At 46.5% G+C, this 21940-nt stretch overlaps 8 protein-coding genes across 8 annotated transcripts; 2 read left to right on the top strand and 6 right to left on the bottom strand.

Moving 5' to 3' along the window:
- Window positions 1-58: 58 nt before the first annotated feature.
- N7529_002409 (uncharacterized protein) lies at window positions 59-1152 on the top strand (the record flags this gene model as incomplete). The annotated part of the gene is made up of 4 exons (XM_057237937.1): window positions 59-285; window positions 369-766; window positions 806-1083; window positions 1144-1152. 4 exons carry the CDS (start codon window positions 59-61, stop codon window positions 1150-1152), a joined length of 912 nt encoding a protein of 303 aa, XP_057100548.1.
- Window positions 1153-2014: 862 nt separating this feature from the next.
- N7529_002408 (uncharacterized protein) lies at window positions 2015-2290 on the bottom strand (the record flags this gene model as incomplete). The annotated part of the gene is made up of 3 exons (XM_057237936.1): window positions 2015-2028; window positions 2087-2206; window positions 2266-2290. 3 exons carry the CDS (start codon window positions 2288-2290, stop codon window positions 2015-2017), a joined length of 159 nt encoding a protein of 52 aa, XP_057100547.1.
- An 839-nt stretch (window positions 2291-3129) lies between these two features.
- pld2 (putative phospholipase D (PLD)) lies at window positions 3130-7132 on the bottom strand (the record flags this gene model as incomplete). Its single annotated transcript, XM_057237935.1, has 5 exons — window positions 3130-3807; window positions 3880-6272; window positions 6332-6475; window positions 6528-6903; window positions 6959-7132. The coding sequence occupies 5 exons, from the start codon at window positions 7130-7132 to the stop codon at window positions 3130-3132; spliced, it is 3765 nt and encodes a 1254-aa protein (XP_057100546.1).
- Window positions 7133-8404: 1272 nt separating this feature from the next.
- Window positions 8405-9469, top strand: N7529_002406 (bZIP transcription factor; the record flags this gene model as incomplete). The annotated part of the gene is made up of 1 exon (XM_057237934.1): window positions 8405-9469. The coding sequence occupies one exon, from the start codon at window positions 8405-8407 to the stop codon at window positions 9467-9469; it is 1065 nt and encodes a 354-aa protein (XP_057100545.1).
- A 331-nt stretch (window positions 9470-9800) lies between these two features.
- On the bottom strand, window positions 9801-12461 carry N7529_002405 (FAD-dependent oxidoreductase; the record flags this gene model as incomplete). Its single annotated transcript, XM_057237933.1, has 4 exons — window positions 9801-11327; window positions 11394-11764; window positions 11824-12095; window positions 12157-12461. The coding sequence occupies 4 exons, from the start codon at window positions 12459-12461 to the stop codon at window positions 9801-9803; spliced, it is 2475 nt and encodes an 824-aa protein (XP_057100544.1).
- Window positions 12462-17866: 5405 nt separating this feature from the next.
- Window positions 17867-18620, bottom strand: N7529_002404 (FKBP-type peptidyl-prolyl cis-trans isomerase; the record flags this gene model as incomplete). Its single annotated transcript, XM_057237932.1, has 6 exons — window positions 17867-17906; window positions 17960-17998; window positions 18091-18111; window positions 18173-18233; window positions 18346-18416; window positions 18490-18620. 6 exons carry the CDS (start codon window positions 18618-18620, stop codon window positions 17867-17869), a joined length of 363 nt encoding a protein of 120 aa, XP_057100543.1.
- A 209-nt stretch (window positions 18621-18829) lies between these two features.
- On the bottom strand, window positions 18830-20591 carry N7529_002403 (uncharacterized protein; the record flags this gene model as incomplete). Its single annotated transcript, XM_057237931.1, has 2 exons — window positions 18830-19970; window positions 20041-20591. 2 exons carry the CDS (start codon window positions 20589-20591, stop codon window positions 18830-18832), a joined length of 1692 nt encoding a protein of 563 aa, XP_057100542.1.
- A 547-nt stretch (window positions 20592-21138) lies between these two features.
- N7529_002402 (uncharacterized protein) lies at window positions 21139-21584 on the bottom strand (the record flags this gene model as incomplete). Its single annotated transcript, XM_057237930.1, has 2 exons — window positions 21139-21149; window positions 21212-21584. The coding sequence occupies 2 exons, from the start codon at window positions 21582-21584 to the stop codon at window positions 21139-21141; spliced, it is 384 nt and encodes a 127-aa protein (XP_057100541.1).
- Between the last annotated feature and the right edge of the window lie 356 nt (window positions 21585-21940).

Genomic DNA, 21940 nt, shown 5'->3' with positions numbered 1-21940 from the left:
GCATCTTCTCTTCCTTTTGCGTTTTCTTACACTTTGTTTCCACGAGTTCCTGGACACGATGAATGCCGCTATTGAAGTGAAGGAGCCAACGGGTGAAGTTGTTGGCGCCTCAATGGTGACTGCTGAAGTGAAGGAGCCAACCAGTGAGGATGTTGACACCATGCCGGCCCCCGTCGAGAACACCCCGCCGGCACATGTGTCGACCTTGCAGTTGCCCGTTGAGACCTCGCCAGCGCCTGTTCACGCGGCTACAAGGACAATCACTCTACCGTCACGTAACCCACCGTGAGTTCTCCCTTCACCACCTTTTCATTATCCCATACTGTAATGGCTACCTATTTGAGAATAATTTTAATGCAATTTATCAGGGCCATGGGCGTAAAACAAGATTCCCCTTTCCGTGCTGGTCCTGTCAGCGAAATGGAGCTCTTTAAGAGTGTTCCAGTTCTCACCGGCGAGAGCAACTACCGCGAATGGGTTACTGCCCTGAAGAGGGTGCTAGACCCGATCAACGTGAACTACTTCCGGGTTCTTAAAGGCGATTGGCCCAAGCCCGTCTTCGAAAATGAAGAAGCAAATCCCGAGCAGCTCGCCGAATGCATACAGTACGGCAGCACCAACACTGATTTGTTGCTTATTATCAACGCCACTATTCACCAAAGCGTCCAGTCGCACATTTGGAACACTTTCGACGGTCGTTCTGCCTTTCTTGCTCTTGAGGAAGCTTTCGCCTCTCCGATCCGCGGCACTCGCTTTGCCAACTACAGTAACTGAGTCACCACTCTGTACACTTCTAATAATCCAGAGGAATTTGTCAGGAAGTGGCGCCGAGCACTTGAGGAACTTCACGGATGGAATGATCTTGCCAACATGTCTTACACCTTTGTGGTTTGCCAGTTCCTTGTGGCTGTCGGTTGTAACCCGCCAGCTCGCGCTTGGGTCAAGGGGCTGCGTCTCAACGTGGAATATTGCGATGAGGCAGTGCTTGATAATCTGATCGTCGACTTCCTTGATTTTGAGGACCAGCGACTGAAGCCTCCCCAGGTTCTGCTGCCAGCCTTTTACAGCTGCGTTTCTCGCAACGTGAGTTAGAGCTTTCTCAGACGATGCTGCTACTAGCTCTTTGCTAATCTAGGATTATAGGATGTCTAATCAGGTCGCATGACAAAATCACCAGAGAACCGCTCATTTCTATGGTTTCCCACTATGAATGTTCTCTTGTGTGATATCAGCTCAGGCTTGTCTCAAAAAATGGTGATCTTGCAAAGGAATTGCGATCTGCTGCGGATAATAATTTGAATTTGATCAATGGAAATCTCGAACGGTCAGTTCAAGATGGAAACGGGGTACCTAGCTAGTATGTCTCTGCCATTCTTGAAGTCTTTCCAAATGAAGATAGTAAATTCACTTTAAACCCTTTTCAAGACTACCGTAGACAGCATTTCTTCAAAGCAATGATTCATTCCTGTGTACTATCATAACCAATATAACTAGAAATGACTATCTCAATCAATCCAGACCACCCATCAAACCAAAAACCAGATTAAACCGCACCACTGAATAAAGAGAGTTAACAATCAGCCTGATTATCAAAGAATTGTAAGAAATCCATCGAAGGTAGCACAAGGAATGAAGAAACAAAGCCTGTTCTAAAAATGTATTGTCACCCGGGATGTCCACGTATAGTTCGGCAAAGCCAAAACAGACGAAGTCGGCAGATGAAATTCGATATCGTTAGTTGCCGAAGGCCCAGGCAAGACAACGATCAAATAATGCTGCCAGACGAACTGTTCTCAGCACCAAAGAAAGAATGAACTGGACAGACAGACTCATATAGAGTCTTCACAATAAAGCAAGCACAGAAATGGGCCATGTCTCGAAGGATCATCTTTTTATTGTAAGGGTTGATGATTTTCTCAAGAATCAGCGGCGAAGATTGAAAGATTTGCTTTCACTGTCCATGGTGATTGACAGAATGATGAATGATGGAATCGGTCACGTCCATTGAGTGCATTTAGTGTTCAGCAGCTGTTGCAAAGGTTAGTATATTCTCAAAGCGTACTTCAATGGAACTAGTAGTACTCACCCTTCATGACAACGCAACCGCCGCCAGGAGCTTTCATGACAACACAGCCGCCGCCGGGAGCCTTCATGACAACACAGCCGCCACCGGGAGCCTTCATGACAACGCAGCTACCACCCGGAGCTATCCAGACATGTTAGTATATCAATTATTAGAAGCAATGGCAATGGAATGAGACTCACCCTTCTGGACCTGAGCACGAGACATTTTGAAGATGTAGAGTAGCTTAAAACGTGAAAGATTGTAGAGATTGTAAAGTGTTTGGAAGAATTGAAATGTGAGCGAGGGGTGGAGGAGAAAGTTCCTGGAGATGGAATGAGCATTCCATATTTATATTCAGAGCTGATGACCTGGTCGATAGTCAATAGGGCCGGGATCACATTTAGAACGCGGGATACAATGTGAATAATACTTTGATCAGCTAGGTTGAATGCATTGGGTATTGGCGAAGGTGTAGATTCAACCCAGAACGCATGGCTTTGCGTTGCGGTGTATGACCATTGCGGAGGCGTTTGATATTGTTTTCTGCACCATGAATGTAAATTGGATTGCCTCTAACTTGAACTCTTTGTTTTCACTGTATAAAACTTGCACATATTCGAGGAACTTGTTGTTATTTCGAATTGAATTTCTCCGAGTCATCTGTGGCCCAGCTAGGTTTGTCTTTGATCAAGGCACGCCCCCCTCCATCAGTATTTGCAAGGATCCATTTCGAAGCTTGAATGTAGGAACAATATTAAGGAACAATATTAAGCAAGATGAAAGGCCAAATCGAGAGTATGTTTGCTTAACCCGAAGGAGATGGAAGAGACAAAGAAGCCCGCCTTGGCCAATCAGCACAACCACTTTACGCGCACTATTGTTCTTGAGAACAATATACTCCGGACTTGGCAATGTGTGTTCAATTTGTCAATTTGATGATTTGATCGTCAACACTCGAAAATTCAGAACGAAGACAAAGACATCGCTTAAACAATTTAGCTAGATATTCAAAAATGCTAGGATCCATATAAAGATAATAGAATTACAGTCCAGCATTCTCCTTATTAGGTATAGAGCGGCTCGGTCAAGTCATTCAAGGTCAATCCTTCCTTCGCGATGTCCTCCTCGATCAAGAACATCAAAGGCATTTCAACCAAAGTACCCTTGACTTGGCTAAGCAGCTCTTTGACCTGTTTCGCGCCTTCCGCGCCAGGTGGGAAATTATCACGGACAACGTGGCCCCATTGGTATCGCGCAGGACGCGAGAATCCATCCTTGCGCTCATCAGCCTTGTGGAAGTAGTACTCGTAGAATTCTTTGTACTCGGACCAATTGCGGACCATGTCATCGGGGACAGCGTGGAATACCTTCCGGAAGACTTCGCTGTTTGTGTGAGCTCGCGAGTTCCAAAGACTTTGAGCAGTGTCAGAGAGCGGATCGGCAACGACCTTGCTCTCCGGACAGTCGAAATCGAATTCATTTGGAACTCCCACGGGCTCGAAGTTCGCATCTGGTCGTTGGTAGTCTTGTGCTGGCAAAAGGCCAAGGTGCTTTCGGAACAGCTGGCGACGAAGAGACGCGGCAAACCGACTAGCAGTCCATGGCTTGCCATTCATGGTCGACGGCACAGGGGTGAAGTCTTCAATGATTACCGCAATCTCAGAATCGTGGTCGCCCAACTGAGAACGATCGTTGAGGTTTGCAGATCCACAAACGACCACACGATCGTCGGCGATCATCACCTATAATTCGGTCAGTTTGGATTTTTTTTTTAAAGATATTCGAACCTGACGACTGATTCTAGTAGGGCATACCTTAGAGTGAACGTAGAGTTCCTCGCTCACGAAAGCATCAATCTCAGCATCGGGGTGACCATTCCATGGCACCCTACGGATATCCTCTCCTCCAAGCATATAACACTCGCTGACACTGTCCCATCGGCTGGAAGAAGCATGGCTACCTTGTACCTGCTGAGCACCCTGCTGGTACTTCTGGAATGGCGCGGTGGTGTCGAAAGCGCTTCGAGCGGTGTTGGGAGCATAGCCACCAGGACCAGCAGTGTGCTGGTCGTACTGCCTGCTCGCATCCTCGTAGTTGACACCACTCTGCAATTCAGCAGCAGCAACCATGCTTCCATTGTTGATACGATCATAATTGCGGAGGTTGTAGAACCGGATGTACTCCATAGGGTTGAAGCCCTCTTTGGCGATCAGCTCCATGATGCTGTGACCTCCGCGATTGATGGAGTTGTACTGGAACTCCATGATTGCACGTGTTCCCAAAGTCTCATCATCACGCAAGTCGCCAGCAAAGCAGGGAACGGATGGGATCACCACCACGATCTTGTATTTCTGACCAGCGCGGGCAGCACGGAGGATTCTCTCCACAATTGCGGCACCAATCTGGTTTTTGACTGGATGCTGGGAGTCACCTGTCGCAGTGATAAAGAACTGGTTCTCAATGTAAATAAAGTGCTCACTGTTCCGGATGATGGCGCAATAGGCGTCAGCGATTGAATGCTCAACCGGGGTACCGTTGCTCCACTTCGCACAGCTGCGTACGATCTGGCACGACATGTTTCCTCGTCCCTGGGAAGATGAAGGACGACCATACGTAGTCAGTCGATCCTGGTATTGATGAATCTGCCCAGCGAGCTGACCACGAAGAGAGTTTCCATATTGGGTCAGGTCTTCTTTGAAGCGGCGGGGCGCCAGAGAGCCTCTCTCACGATCACCTTCGTATTGGTTGCGGCTTGCATACGGGTGGTCATCAATTCCGCGAGTATTGGAGTGTGATGGTTCTTGGCCTGGGGGAGGAGGGTAGTATGGCGCCTGGCTTTGATTCTGGCCTTGATGCGGGGCGGGGCTTCCAGAACCCTGGTTTGGCGGTGGGGCGTAGTAAGGCTTCTGCTCCTGCTGCTGACCCTGGTATGGCTGGTATGAGGCATTCGCGGTGGTAGCTTGATTCATGCCATGGTGATCATCCGGATATGGCTGGTATTCAGTATCATTCGCAGTCTGCTGTTGACCCTGATACGGCTGGTATGAGTTATTGGTAGTGTTGTAATATTTCTGGTCCGACTTCTCATCCGGGTAGGGGTGGTATTCGCTATCCGTACTGCTTTGGGCCGGAGGGGGCCCAGGCGGAGGAGGAGGGAATGAGTTTCCAGTATAGCTGTATTGGCCCGTCGTCTGACTGGGAGAGTGACTGGATTGGGCAGAAGATGCATAGCTAGGGGGCGCAGGGTAGGTTGAAGCATTCTCGGGCTGGTGTGATGGGGATGTGCTTTGTGGATGCTGCTGGTACTGGTTCGTGGAGGCTTGGCCGGGCGGCGGTGGGAAAGTCGGGGTGCTCCCACCTTGGTAGGATTGATATGCAGCGGAGCCTTGCTGGGGCTGCGAATGCAACTGGGAATGCGATGGCTGGATTGAGCTTGACGGAGTCTGAATCGACGACGGTGAGTGGGATGTTGCGTTAGGCTTCGACTGCCAGGATGGCGTGGGAGGCTGGCTTGGGCTTGACTGTCCCGAAGGGTACAGATTAGACTGCTGCGCACCAGGTTGCAGGCCAGGCTGCTGGCCAGGTTGCTGTTGGGGTGTCGAAGAAGTAGGCCGACCGTATAATGCCAACCTGGTGTATCTCGACTCGTTGCGGACTCTGTATTTCGCATCATAGATGAAGTTCCATCGCTCAACGAAGTGGCGGCGAAGATCCTCAACTGCTGCACCGTGCAAGCTCACGGAAATATCAGACCACCCCATCCGAGACATGCTCTTTCTATCCAGCTGATTATTCTCCCAGTGAACGACATCCTCGAAATCAAGGACACGGGAATTATTGTAGTCCTGACCAGGGAACACCGTTTGGTTCACATCCGATGGATGCAGATCCGAGAGCGAATGTTGGTTAGTATCCCAGCGACCGAAGCACATATCCAATCCACCCATAAAGGCAGTTCGACCATCGATCAAGCACAACTTTTCGTGATGAGCCCAATAGAGAATAACATCCTCGTTCATCCCGTACAGTCCCTTCAAAGTGTCCTTTGACATTTTGCTGATGCTAGCTGAGTCGAGGGTCATATTCTGGAAGGACGACGCGAATGAGGCGGCCAGCTCTTGACGGTCTGGCAGGTGATCCGGGTGACGGAAGACCGCGATATTGGGGTGCAAATCTTCCAAAGCATGTTTGGTGTGGGACGATGAAACTGTAAGATATCAGTTCAAAAATTCTATAGTCGTTGCGATGTAGGGCCTATAGACATACGAGTGAGTGCCTGCGTCACCTCCTTGTAAACAATGACATTGACCCGCACACCGCGCTGAGCCGCAGCTTGCAGCATACGGTCCAATCGGTACTGCTCATTCTTCGCCGGAGGTCTTCTCAGATAGAGCTCAGGAGAAAGCCACCCTATAAAATTAGTTCATTTGACATCTAATGATACTAATTGGGATCCACTCACAGTCCAAAATCCAAATAGACTCTCGGGCACTTTCCAAAGCCCGCGACACAGCCCAAAAATAGCTGCAGCCATCCACATACCATTTGACGTCGTTATGCTCACGGGGAGGAGCAAAGCTACCGAACCGATTCTCTGTATTGGGCTTGGCTGGACCGTACTCGGCATATGCTTTCGGATCGATGGTTGTACCAATCTTCGTTGCAAATTCGGAACCAAACTCGGTCACGGTACCTTGAAGCTTACCCAAGAAACTGGAGAGTTTATCTTCCTTCGGTGGGTTGCCATGGTAGTTGGGATTTTGTTGCTGTCCGCTTGTACTTTGGCTCTGTTGACTTTGTCCGTATTGCGGGGGCTCGTTTTGGGTAGGGTAACTCTGCTGTCAGCGACAGCGTCAGTGAATATATCAGCCGCTGTGAACCAGTGAAGCTTACACCTTGATAGCCGCTTGGATTATATGTCTGGCTAGCCTGACCCGACGAAGAGCTGTGGCTCTTATAAGTGTCACGGAGCTTTTTGAAGGTATCGCCTAGGCCTCGGGATCCGTCTCCGGACCCACGTTCACCTTGGTAGTAACCACCGTAGGCCAAATCATCCTTTTGGGACATTTTGAGTATCGAGATTATTCGTAGAAGTGGAAGAAGAATGAAGAGGAAATAAGAAATTAAAATACTAGAAAACCATCTAGAAAAGAGGATGCCTGCGGAGCGGGGTGCTACTGTTTTTAAATCCGCGCCCCGCTGCCCAGCCACAATGGAAACGTGGCGGTGTATAATCTGACGAGATTTTGGGATGTCAAGATTATTGAGTAATATTTTAGGATACTAGTACCCTGTATTCTAGTATGCAATAGTAGATTTTTCATTGTCTATATCCCAGAGCGTGTTTTGCGCAAAAAAAGTCGGAGTAGAGGCATAATATGTTGGACAACCTCAAAGTCTTGAAGCGAATTTTACGTAGGTACAGTGTTTAGGGATATTGTGGCTGGAAAGCCTGAAAGGTATTCGGCTGCAGCGATACTAGGAGTGATCACCTGTTATATATGTATGATATGGAAAGAGACTTCGATGAACTTTAAGAAAGCCGCTAAATGGATCTTTCGAAAGAGACATAGAAAGCAGGTAAAGTCACAAATAGACCGTGGTTCCTAACTAGGAAAATTGAAAACATAAGGATTCTACATATACCTAAAATCAGGAAATTCAGACGTCCCTTCTGCACAGCCTAGTCGGCTGGACGTGTGTCAAGTCATCCTGTATGTAGTAGTCACCCTCTTTATGAAACTACCCTTTACGGGGCTTGTAGCAAAGCCCAAACGCCAGGGTTCGAAATATGTCGACTGCAGTTTGAAAATTATATATAGGTACTTCGTATCACCTCCATCTTTATTTTTTGTTGATTCTTCCGTGTTATTTTATAGTAGACAGAATGTTGCATGGTAGATCCCGACGATCCACTCCGGTAGTATGCAGCCCTACGATGCAAGGATAACAGCGATTAAAAGAACGTGTAGTCATATAAACGAGTGTCTAGGTAGTCATCTTGGGCCTTTGTGAACACATGTGTTGATTATGATAGAAAGACAAAATATCATAGAATCTAATAGCGGAATACTCTAATGCTCTACTCTACAGCAAAAAAGAATGAAGCAATGCAGTTTCAAAGTCAAAAATGCCGAGGTCTTGGCGCTGACCCGAGACCGCCAAAATCGGCCTGGGAATTTGACGCTCACTCCTTGCTTTTTTTGATACAGTTCATTGTAATGTCTACAGCACGATTAAAATCAAGGTCTCTCGGGCGACCCCGGAAACCATCTGAAGATGCGAAATCCGTGAGTTAAGTTGTTCGGAAATGAGGATACTTTGACTCATCCCGTACAGATGCGACGCGCTCAAGTGCGCGAAGCGCAAAAGGCATACCGATCTCGTCAGCAGTCACAACTCTCCTCCTTGAAAACTCGCGTAGAGCAGTTGGAAGATGCTTTCAATCATTTGAGTCAGACTATGCACTCATTCGACGACCAGGTGATTCAGAACGGGACCCAGTGGCCTCAACCTCGACTCTTCAGAGCAGTGCAGATGCTCCGTGATGATATAGTGTCACAATTTAAGCGCGCAGATATTCACTTCCGGGAGACTCCGAAGAGTCAGAGTCAGAATGAAGAGCTGCTCCAGGCTACAAATCAACAACTTCAGACGCAGGCCACCCCACAGATGGTGATCAGCACAAGAAACGATCACCCATCTAACTTCTGGAACCTTTTCATGGGGTCTTCTGCAGGAATGATACCATCTGATAGCAGTCATGAATCTACTGCTGCATCGAGCATAATGCGTTTCTCGCCCGCACTCACCTTTGAACCCCACATTATTCAGTATGCTACAACACCTTTCACCCAACGACTCTTCCGAGCATGCGCAGAAAGCGGCCTTCGTTTTCTTTCAAATCCTTCGTTTAAAGTTGAAGATATGTGGCCAGAATTTGGTCTCCTTTTGGAAAAAATGCCTCGAGCAGAAATTCGAGAATATTTTACTCGTGTCGTCAGTATGAATCCTTGCAACCCAATTATCGACACCCGATTTCCCTATATTAGCCTCGGTGGATCAGGAACTCACTTTTTATTGCCTTCGGATAACGCCTCCTCTGAGATTCTTTCTCGTTTCCAAAGAACGAATGGTGTTTATCATGTTGTTTCCGATGAACAATGGTTTGATGTGCATGATATCGAGAGATATTTGTTCAGCCAAGGGATCGGAGTGGGCGATTTTCCTTCCTCAATCTCGTCAATGTCCCCTTCAACCCATCGAGATGGAGGACATTTGAGCTTGGTTGGTACCCATGGGACATCGCCCAGCAATACAATGATGGTTGTTGACGAGTATAAATTGGTCAACAGTATGCGTCCAGCTTTGAAGGCTTTATTTGATCTGAGAACTATTTGCTGATTGTTTTAGGATTGTGCCAGCTTCCTGTGGGCTTAGGCTGCGTGGCTGGCTTCCGCCGCTCAGATGTCGAGAGGGTGGTTTCACAAAATGTGAGATTGATTACAGTCGGCTCTCCAGGGTAATATAAAAGGTTTACAATTTCACTTTTGAGCTGCGAAAACGATGATACCCTTTCTTTACTTATTCAATTACATACATGTGTTCGAACCTTGATCAACGCCATTAAATTCTACTTGAATATATTAGTCCTGGGCCGTGACCCAGATCTCGTATGTGTGATGTCTGTCTATTCATAGAACGTCTGCCTAACAAAGATCAACAAGCTACAGGTCTAGGAGGAGACCGAAGGGTGCTGATTGAAAGATGTACGACTGAGAACCTCTTCTCGCCAATACCACACAGCTGCCGCAGTGGCACCTGGTCCAACCATTATACATCCGAGAGCAATACTGATCACTGCAACCGGCCAGGAGACATCGGAAATTCCAACGCGGTACAGGTCCCACGCACTCGTTAAGCACCAAAGCATAGTTGCAACCGCAGCAAGCAAAAAGTCATTCTGGAAGAATATGAACACCCCATCTGCAAGATCTGACACTGGTGCCATAGAGTCGAATGGAATGAATGCGCGAACGATAAACCCAGTTCCTGAAACGAACCAGCTCATCATCAAAGCGAGATGGAAACATGCAGATATGCTACCTACCGCTGCGTATAGGATTCGCAGGTAGGGAAGGTCGCTGTTGGAATTATGATCACCGTGGCTACCAGTCTTGACCGGTGTAGATCGGCCAATCAATTTCAAGACGCGAGACAGAACCTCAGTCAAGATAACCACATATACCGGAGTGGGTTGCCACAATGCGATGAAGATCTGGCGTGCATTCAAGGCATCCTGTAATGGGAAAAACAACATAATCGTAGGCAGGACAAATCCAAGCACTAGAGCAGGGAGCAATGCCCGAGCTGTATTATCGGGAAGCGTGCGACTGGTCGGGGTAAAATACGAGATCGATGAGGAGTGGAAAAGACTGATTCCAAAATAAAGTGGCGCAATGAAGCCAATACCACGCAGCTGGTACAGCACACCCCAGAGAGCTGGGCTGGCGAGAAGAGTCCACTTATTTCTGGGCCGATAGCCTTCAACTGTCAAGATGGTGATAATCGGCAGTATCGAAGCCAGGAAATAAAGACCCTGCAATGGTTGCTCAGCTTTCGAGAAATTGGCGACGACGGGCAAAAATACGGTCGAAAGAGATTGTAAAACGAGATCTACAGGCTTAAATCCTGTGTAAACCTGACGAAGAGGAACTTCCACACCCCCTGGAAGCAAAATCGACTGCCTTGACACTGATTCGCGGACCAAACTCCAGAACCCATTGATTTTGCCCGCCGTCCACAACTGACGATGACCCATCCAAGCCAGCAAAAAGAACGCAGCGTACAATATGACACCAAGCACACCGCGAGAAGATGGCTGTCTGAAGCGCTCGTCGAAATACGCAACATCGCGTGGCTTGCGTGGCATTGGAAGCGTCTTCAGTGACACAGCAGGCGAATACACTTGGATCCATTTGTTGAGCAGCATATGTTTGGGAATGTACGGGAGCACGAATTTGGCAGAAAATTTCAGCAAAGGCGTCTCCATACATTCCAAGCGTTGTCGCGAGTGGGCAGCCTGGATCAGCCCCGACACTCGCTCCTCACGCTGTTCTTGCACATTTTTGAAAATGTTGGAAATTTCTACCGTCGATAGCGTCTTTGTTTTGCAATTCTGGAGAGCTGACACGAGATGATTTGTGAGAGATGCAGCTGTTTCAATTGCGTTGTTTCCGCCTTGTCCTGTCAAAGGCTCGAACTATCAAGCAAAGACGAACCACGGTCAGTCTTGCCTCAAACTCACTTTTCACACCAGGGTTCTTACCTTGTGGCTGGCGTCGCCAATAGTCATGATTCTTTGGAAGTACCATTTTTTATACACGTATTCGGGCAGAGCTGTATAAACCGAAGCGATCTTGCTTTTGTATAGATCCGAGAATCGAAGCGTGGGGGTGATCTGATCGTCCCAATGTTCCTTCGCCAACGCCTCCTCTTCTTCCTTTGAAAATCGAGGAACGTCTTTTCCGTACAAAGTTTTACCCATGTTTCGGACAAGGAACCAGTATGTCCGTTTTCCGGGTCCGCTGGGGATAAGATATGAGAAATGCTCATTCAACACTGAAGTCAAAGTACCCTTCTCGATACCCATTTCGCCTTCGGAGATTCCGAAAATGCAGGCATAAGTTGCAGGAATTGCTTTTTATATAGTCAGCATCCATCGTAGGAGCCTAGTGCGAGCGAATTCTTCGGCTTACCCGTTTCTTCTGAAGGATCAATCCAACTGGGGTCGACCTTTTGGGCAAACTTCCACATTTCCTGACGAACTGTTGAGTGAATACCGTCGGTTCCGACCACAATGTTCCCTGTGAAACTTTGACCGCTCAAAGTGGTGACAGTGACATTTGAATCGGTGTGCTCGATACTCTGGACACGTTGAGAGGTAAGGACCTTGGACTTATCCTGGATTTTGTTGTAGAGGATCTCTATCAACATCTGACGATCAAGGAAGACAGCGGGATATCCATGGCTGAAAAAGGGTTAGTGACTCTGCATTCACTTTTTGGGTGCGAATATCAAATGCGACGAACCGTTCGCTGACATCGCTCTCAAAGGATGGGAATGACCTTGTCACTTGGCCTCGCGAATCTCGAAAATATATCTTGTTGACAGGGTACTCTGCCTTATCAAGAACAGATTGGCAACAGTCCAATTGGTCAAGAATTCGAAGTCCATTCGACAAGACACCGATACTTGCTCCGACTTGAGGTGCAATGCTTTTGTAAGCTTCCAAGACGACGAAGTCAATGCCGTGTTTTTCTAGCATCAAGGCTAAAGAAAGCCCGGAGATGCTACCACCAACAATAACCACTTTGAAAGGTTTGGGGTCCATCATACAGTAGCCTATACGGGCGAAGTGAGGTTCGGGAGAATTTGGAAAATTGAATGCAATGGGCTGTTGGGTGATTTATACTCCCTCGCTAACGGGATCTGCTCAGCCAAAATTAATTTGCCATTAACTAAAAAGGATATATCAAGCTTGCCGATCCTGTAATTCAATTTCATCGGTAGGAAAATCCCACCGTGATCACTCGATCAACGGAATGGTTTACTGTAAGTCGGGGCAATTCCTTGAATGATCAATAATCGGGCCAATAGGAGTGCGTGGACTATTGAGGCTAACGAGAGTTCCCCACTGTGGAGTACCAAGGTGTAGAGCGGCCAGGGGTCAGATTGGGTATTTTTGTCATATTGATGCCTGAAGATGCCTTATTTTAGACCGGCAGAAATTAAAATACATGAATTACTATGACAAGTGCCTTATTAAGCAAAGTACCAGAATTGCCCAAATGCTCAAGTTTAATAAAATGAAGCTATTCCCACTACATAAAACTGCATTTATCCCCAAATTCAGGCGTTGAAGAAATTATTTTCTGACAAAACTGCATTTATTCCCAAATTCAGGCGTTGAATATATTTTCATTTGACAAAAATGCGTATTTTGCAATATTGAAGCCATTCCTACCATACAAAACGTCATGCACCCGCAGGACCTGGCGATGAAGCCATTCCCACCACACAAAATGTTATGCACCCCTAGGACCCGGCGATGAAGCCATTCCCACCACATAAAGCGTCATACACCCCTGTATTGTTCCACCACATCTTTGTATTCACCTCTGCACCCTCCTCCGCTGGCTCCGACGTGGCGGTGTAGTTAGCTCATGGGGTCGAGATCGACCTCGCTTCCGCACTGTTCTAATAACCTGGACGCTTCTTGCTGGTGAGGCTGGTGATGCTGGTGAGGAAGGTGGAAATGGTGGTACTCGGAACACTGGCTCAGGTGTCGCTGGCGCTGGCGCTGGTGTCGCTGGCGCTGGCGCTGGTGTCGCTGGCCGAGGGGGTCTTGTAACGAGTTCTGTGTTCGGCCAATTCCACACTTGCCCTTCGTACCGCGCAACAACAATATGTAGCTTCGCGGTGCGAATGGTTTCCACGAACTGCTTCGCCGTACCTAGGAAGTCTGCTTTAATTCCTGGAACCCACCTAGGAAGAAGCTTCTTCCCTGCACCCGTCATCATCGCGTCAGCGAGATAGAACTTGTCTGTGTATTCAGCCTTAAACGTCACGATCCCAGGTAGCTCAGGGAGTATCTTTTCCCGTACTAGATGGTCGATATCACCGATGAGGTCGTGGGGAGGGAGCCGGATCGTAGTCGTAGCTATTGTTATCACAATAAGTTAGTATAACTAAGTCCTCGATAATAGATCATGATGCTATACCATTTGGGATTGGTTCTGTGTTATCTGGGCTTGTTTGCAGATAAAACACCACAATAAATGACACCTCCCGCTCTACTTGTTGAGTAGCTTGCTGGTGTTGACCGTAAGCAAGCCGAGTACTGCTGACTGTGCCGCGAAGTGTGGAGAATGGTATACCCGTAAGCTGGGCCGAAGATGGAGGTGCGCTCGCTGTCGGTGTCGGTGTCGGTGTTGCTGTCGATGTCGCTGTCGATGTCGGTGGTGTTGAGGTCGCTGGCGAAAGCGTTACTGAGTTCATTTCCCGCCATTGAGTAATAAAGGCAGCAATAGCAGCAGCAGAGGGTATATCAGACATAATGAGATAGATGAGAAACGTATCTTCGTAAATTCCTAGTTAGTTCTATTTAATAGAGAGGGTTATAATAATAACCAAACCACTTACTGCCGAGACATTATATCTCCTCCGAGACACTTGGCCGCCAATTAGCAGCGCCAATTGGCTTAGCACAAACGTCGAGTATTGGATCTCGACCAGCATCCCAGTGTGCAAACGCTCGCACCCGAAGTGCTTCGTACACCGCTCGATATGGCGCTTGTTGATCCCCAACAAAGCAGATTCCCGGATCTTCAGGGTTGAACGGTATCCCCGCTAGCTGCTCCCCAATTTCAGCAAGCTGTTGTTGACACCAAGCGAGTGTAGACGGAGGAAGATATTCATTAGGATTCCATAGCTGTACATCTTGTTTTAGCGATTGGAATAGCTGCGCGTTAAGGTCAATTGGACAGCGAAGGTCTGCTACATCAGAATAGTAGTAATTAAATTCTGGCCTCCCTGATACAAAACCTGGTGAATTTTGGTGTTGAATGCGGTGCGTATTCCAGTTTTTGGTGTATGAATATACCCGGCGTCGAATAACTGGCATATAGATAGCAAGGAGAGACACTTGCTCGGGGATACAGTCTTTCGTAAAAAGGTTATCGCGATGGAGATGGTGGAAATACTCCTATTAATATATCAGTATTAATATTAGTGTCGGTATCGGTGTTTCTTACATGGAATAGACCAGTGCATGCTCTTGATAATAGTCCCCACCATGCCTCGATCCGCTGGTTATCAACACTCCTACCATATAGGTAACAGTCGCTGATCTTCACTGTCGGGTCTGCTAATTTACGAAGCTCATATTGTGCATCAGCAAGTAGTGTAGTCTCGGTGCCTCGATCAGATCGAATTCTTTTTGGTTGGAACCCTCCGTTGTCTGTAAAAGTTGTTAAGCATTGACTAAGAACGCTGATTGCAGTACGAGCGCTTAGCCCGACATATATCCAGATAACATATCGAGAGTAGCCATCAATTGCAGCATAGATCTCTATACCAAAAGGCTCAAGCTTCATATGTCCATCAACATGCCAAACATCATTCGGTCCTGGAGAGATATAATTGATCCGTGGTCGTCGCTGACCAGGGAGTCGACTGTGAATAGCATCAGGGCGAAGGACTCGATAAACGTCAACGACTTGCTTCCTAATAAAGAGATTAGCAAGTCATAATAACATAATATAGTAAGATATATACTCAGTGTAAAAAAGTCCCATTGCACGGAGATGACGGTAGAGATTTCGGCGGCCAAAATCCTCAATATCACCAATCATATTCTCATTCATCAATATAGCTTCAACATCACCGAGCTCTTGTTGACGCTCTGTAGGTGATAGACGGAGTTTGATCCCGAGATCATCCCGAATTCTACGCACAGTTCGTTCTGAAGAAGGCGTACCCTCCTTATCGAGGATCGTGAGAATCTCCTTTGTGTTTTAGCGAGGTAAAAGTTCTCGAACTCGGTCCTGAATATCGGATCGCTGAGTAAGGGTAGAACGTGTAGACTGCCATTCTCGGAGGCGATTCTTCAGACCCGACCGGCTGATTGTAATGTGGTATTTGTCTTGCAGGAGAGTGCGAATAACTTCATGTGTGGTCTCGTGAGCGAGAAGATCAAGGATCTCGTCTTTATAGGGGTCGAGATCAATGCGTAGGCGCATAATGGAGACAGGAATAGCTACACGGGGATAAGGGTGATGACGATGATGATGAAGATGATGAGTATGATGAGTATAATGATGATGAAGATGATGAAGATGATGGGAATAGCTTCGTTTACAATATGTAGATGTTAATAGCTTCATTTACAATACATGGTATGGAGCGGTCAAAAAAGCGGTCAAAAACCAGGCATCTTCAGGCATCAATATGACAAAAATACCCAATCTGACCCCTGGCCGCTCTACACCTTGGTAGTGGAGATCAATTACGGGCCGCGGTCAATGTTGGGGTTACAACATTGTACGTCACAATCCAGATCTAATACGAACCTCCAATGCCATCTGATCTTACTTGTTTGATTCGTCGCTTATGCGCAGAGCACAGTAAGAAAGGTTTTGTGTACTGCAATATAAGGGTCTTATTGAATATTTAAATGACTAGTTGTACGACATTATCTCTGCCTCAAGTGATACTGTCTTTTGTAAGGTATACTTTCTAAAAAGTTCTTAGGGACCCAAGAGTATTTCCCGGGCGCGCGACTTAAGGCATCCATCGAAATTGCCTCGAGGATACCAATAGGACGTCTTAACATCCATACTTGGTGGATCTCGTAACCATATCGTAGTTGCCCATTTAGTTCAACGGGCTCTGCGTCATTGTGTGAGATACATATGACATATTCGATGAGCTTCATTGGGGATTTGCTATACAGCCAGATGCGTTCGACGGTCGCTGGGAGGGGGTAATCGCGATATTCGTGGGATCTTCTGCCCCGTGCGATCTCATTGGCACCCTCGGGTTCGATGCTCATGAATATCTGTGGTTGATTTTTGCGATTTTCTCATGGTGAAAATATTGCTTTCAGATGAAGAGAGCCGATGAAATTCCCAAGTGTATTGCAATTTATACCATTTAATAACAACTTGGCAGTAACTCTGAAACTGTCGCCTCTTTGAGCATTCTTTGTTATTTTCAACGTATGAAAAAGTATAAAAGGCGCATTCTCTCGAATCAGGGCAACAAAGCGCCTCGCTCAGAACAAAAAGTCGGTGAACCTCATACTAAGTCGTATCAAAACAGCTGGAGGTGTCTCATGTAGCCATGTATCAGAGTCGGAGAAAAGGTGATGGATTTTAGGCGAGGGGAGTCGCCCACCTCCAAGAGCCCTTGTTCTAGTCTTGAGATGAGCCTTATTCGCCGTCCGACTGCTTCACAAACTTAATGAAATCCTCATCTCCTTTGTCAGCCAGTTCTTTGAATGTAGCCTTGTTCGCAACTAGCCACTATTGCTCTTCTCCTGTCTGTATAAGTGTCCATGTGTCAGTGTGGTTTGCTTTTGATCAAGGCAGCATCACAAAAGAAACACACACCTTCGGCCGGGCAATTCCAGCCTCCAATGAAGTTGTAAATGCATCAAGCATCCAGACTGTATGAAGAGCCCTTTCGCCTTTTTCCGCAATGATTCGTTCCCATTCGGATACCACTGTTTTAAGCAAAGACAGAAAGGCCGATGTTTTATAAAATCTACACTTCGAAGGTGCAAATGAATTGAACAAAGATTAAGTTCCGCGCCAGAAAGATCGCACACTGTCTTGTGGGGGCGGGGGGTAATGATGTATCAATTAGCCGCATGTCTTTCGGCCGATGGACCCTCACCTCATTCAAGCCCAGCCAAACCCTAAATTATTGCGCAGCAGCAAATAGCATACAGCATATCAAGGGTTCTTGCGGACGAAATTCATCATACTTTAAAGCCATTTCAATAGTCTTCACAAGAATTCATAGCAGGGAATGGTTATCCCCCGCCTAGGTGATCGAGAAGAGGAAGGTCCTTTTTCTTTACAAATAGTAAAAATGCAGCACGATGGATGTATCGATAAAGACAAGGGCTTTGAGCATATCTCTACAACATGATGCGGCATAAATAAGATCAATCCTATTAGAGTTACGCGAAAGCCCTGGAGTGTCCATAAGATGCGAGCATCGTATAACAATGGTTTAGGCACTCTTGTTGTTGATCTTAAGGAGCTCAACCTCGCTGCAACAAAATTAGTGTCAAAGAAAATCATGCATGTCATATCAAGAACTTACAAGATGAGAGTAGAATTGGCGGGAATCTTGCCAGCAGCCCTGCATAGAAAGAATAACGTTAGAATAAATTCAGTCAACAGGTATTACAGCGTGTGTGAATGGTCGCCTGGATATCACGTTTATTCACATACTTGTCACCGTATCCGTAATCCCTGGAAATGAATACTGTCAGTTATTCCGAACTTCGCTCCGTTCAATGCAGAATGTACTCACGGGCTAATGGTAAGGATGGACTTTTCGCCTAGAGACATCTGCATCACACCCTCATCCCAACCTTATGACAGCATCAGCAATCCGATATTTGGCACAAAGTGGCAACTTGTGATCGTGAAGAAGAGAAAGGGATGCTGAATTCAATAAAAAAATAAGGAGGAAACGAAAATTACCCTTGATAACCTGTCCGACACCAATCTTAACATTGAAGACACCACGGCCAGGAGACCTAGAGCTGTCGAACCTGCAGGGATGAATCAATATTAGAAGCCCTCGAAAACCAGGCCAATGACATCGGAGATGATAAGTAAACTTACTGCTTTCCCTGGAAGCCCTTGTTGGACTTCTTGGCATCGTACAGCCAGCCGGTGTAGTGGATGGAGACATCGTCACCTTCAGCAGGCGAGGAGCCGGTTCCACGAGTAATAATCTTTCTTTCGACACCCATATTGAATTCTGTTGAGTAACTGTGGCTGTTGCAAAGAAAAAGTTGAATGGTTGATGTCAGCGAGGGGCAATGGATGCTGATTCGTATTTTTTTTTAAAGTGGGGGCATTTACCCGCACCGTACAAACATTATTGGGGATGTTGCTCCAAGGTGATTTATAATCTTGTATCTCAATGTTGTACATTAGTAACTCAAATTTTAATCAATCGTTAGTACTCTGAATATCCAAGCTCAATCAGAGACCACAACAAGTGTTCATCTTCGTCCGGGTTTTCGACATCCTCCCCATTAGGAATCAACTCTTCAACCCCTTGGATCTCCTTCAATCTCATAGAGCCCGACTCAAATCGGGTCATCAGTGCAGCCACCTGCGCATCGTGCTCTTGATTGACTCCTTTCTGATATCCCCGAATAGTCAGAGACTCAAGACTATCTGGAAGTGAGTCCACCAACATGACACTGCTTCTTTTCGCATCATCAGTTTCCACGCCCTGGGCAAAGTAAATCAAGAATCTAATCCCGATACTCAATTCTTGAAGTGTCACAAAGTCTTTTAATGACACGTTGCGGTCCCAGATCGATACCAAGTATTGGTGCGACTGAAACTCGAAGTTATCTTCGTTGAGATCCTCAGCGTCGTAGTCATCAGGATCAAATTGGTCGGGACCCCCCCATTTATCCCAGTCCACAAGATAGGAGCCTCCGGCCCGCAGTTCACCAGGGTATGTAGAAGTAAGCGTGTCGGTATCTATGTCAAGAACTTTCAGCGTGTGCCTATGCGCTGATAGACCTTTGATAAAGGCCTTTGGATTGAAGACCGGATGTGACCCGTCATTAGTTGCCCTTCCTCCAGTCGTGTATTGGAGCTCTGTGATAATCTTGCTTGTTTCCATGACGAGCAAGAGATAGTCTGAGCTCAAGCTGGAGTGGTTTATATGGATTTTGGTGATATTCGAACTTTTGCTTTCGCCGGTAAACTTTCCGTGGTCTTCATTTGGTTCAAAGACATCAATGCCAATGGACTCGATTAATGGGAGCTTGTTGAAAAGTTCAAGACAGGCAATCAAATCTGTTGCGTGCGAATAGAACCGCGAATCTGAGTATGAGGGAGGGATGTTGATCAGATAGACTTCGCGCAATTTCTGAAGAAAGTGAATTCCTTCTGGGCGGGAGTTCGCATATTTCAGAACTTGAACTAGCGGATATGCTAGCACTGGTGTTTCCCCTTCCTCAAGTTCGATGTGGTATTGGAAAGGCTGTGTCATAGCTATGGTCTCCAGATTTGGTGCCAGTGACACGAAGAGAGCGGTAAGAAGCTGTGTGATATATGTGCGTGAATTATCCCAGTTTCTAGGCGGTTTGTGTCAGAGATTTGTACCGGGAGTAGCCTATGGAGGCCATGATCAGGGCAGTCTCTTACCCAAACGAGCACCATCCATCGGCGCGGTGATTTACGTCCTTGCTGAAAGAAGCCTGCATGAGCATACTCATAACATCCTCCTCATTTCCATCTTTGAATCCCGCGTTTGCTACGGCACGTTTGAGAAGACGCATGTCGTCGGCGCTCAAATCGCGCTGGTGCGCTAACTTAGAGTAGGCACCATCCTCAGTTTGGTGCAGGTACTCAATCCGCTTCACAAAATGGCCAAGGCAAGGCCTCCTGACAATATTCATGAGCTGCTGAAACATAAATTCAAGAATGTCTTGATCAGCATCGATGACGATTTGCCTGTATGCTTCAGGATCGGCTATTTCACAGAACGAGTGGGGAGCAGCATTCGAGATAAATGGGTCGAGTGAGTGTTGAAAGGAAGAAAATGGAGCGGTTTTGTAGAACGATAGATTGGGGAACCTGTTAAAAACCCCAGGGGTTCGACTGCGCACGGATTTGATGACAGAGTCCAGTACCAAGGGGCGAAAGGAGAAAATGAGCCCGACCACGGAAACGACTGCAAAGAGAGCCACCCTCATTTTTTGAGACGCAATGTTGGATGCTTTTCGAATTGCGAGAAACCATCAGTTTTCGTACCTTTGAGGTTCGGTCCTTTGAGCTCCACATATTGAGCTAGCCAGAGATGGACTAGATTATGATGCATAGCGATTAAATTATTTCTAGGATTGCTGCCTGGACGTAATCTTCTTAACACCTTTGATTTAGCGCTTATCTACCATTGTCTCTGTTATAGTGACGCAGGTATTTTAATTTTCTGTCGGATTTATATAGTACGCCACACATGTTCAGGCAGCAATCCCAGAAGTAATACAATCCGACCCCTGGTCGCTATGCACCTTGGTAACTAGACAAAAATGAACACTATGAATGAACGTCGAGTAAATCATACAGACAAGACACTCGATCAATTCAACATATTCTTTTCTACTTGCTCATAAGTTTACAGAATTCTTCCCTTATACGTTTGACCCTTTTTTCACTATAACAGGTTCGGCTAATATTTAAGATGTAGAAAGAAATACGACAGATGCAGACTCATTTGAAGCTAGCTAGTTCCATGTATTCCTAAGAAGCGGCTGTTCATCATAATACTTTTAGTCTAGGAGAAATTTGGTTCGATTCCAAAAAAGATACTTACGTTCGATGAAGAGCTTGCTAGCACGCACCTTGTTCAACAGTTTCCGGGCATTGTGAAGAGCATAATTGACTGCTGCTTCTCCTCCTTTTTCCGGCTCAAAGACCAGATCAGAAAACAAGTTGCTTTGAGATCCTTGGCGACCAAGTCCACCTAATCTCGGGTAGACTTTTTGCGAGAAGAGACGGTCAATCATCAGTTCGATCAAAGCGGTATTAGTATAATCCTTCGTATCTTGGCGTAGATTTACTGAGACCCAGCCTACGCGTGCTGGGTCAAGGATCTCGTATTCGTGAATTGCCTTTTGGGAGGGTTCGTCCACGGTGAAGAGTCCCGATGGCACAAAATAGGAATCTGGCTCACTTTGGTCCATCATTTGACGATAAATTTATTCGATGTGTTTTAATTTGAGGGGCCATTTGATGCTATGAGTCTGCAATCTTGAAAGATGGTTTGCTAATCAGAGAATGGTTTGCTGTGGGCTGAAGAAGAATGTTTGACTCGACATTCGAGGGTATTCATATGATAAGTTGCGATATTTCCTCGTCAAGAACATTACCATGTAATCCTCCTAGGCCATTTTCATTCATTGCTTTATGAGCTTGAGTGGCCATTGCGACTATTGATCTGAATATGAGAGTAAAAAGACTAAAAACACAAAGGCTAAAAAAAGCCTCGAGTGTGGCTTTTTGTTCTTTGCTGGGGAGTAATCTCTATCAGCTCCCAAAGGCT

Source organism: Penicillium soppii (assembly GCF_028829465.1).
Source record: "Penicillium soppii strain IBT 18220 chromosome Unknown utg000003l, whole genome shotgun sequence".
NCBI classification, from domain to species: Eukaryota; Fungi; Ascomycota; class Eurotiomycetes; order Eurotiales; family Aspergillaceae; genus Penicillium; species Penicillium soppii.
Note: the sequence above shows the minus strand (reverse complement) of the source record. Positions and strands in the feature narration are given on the sequence as shown.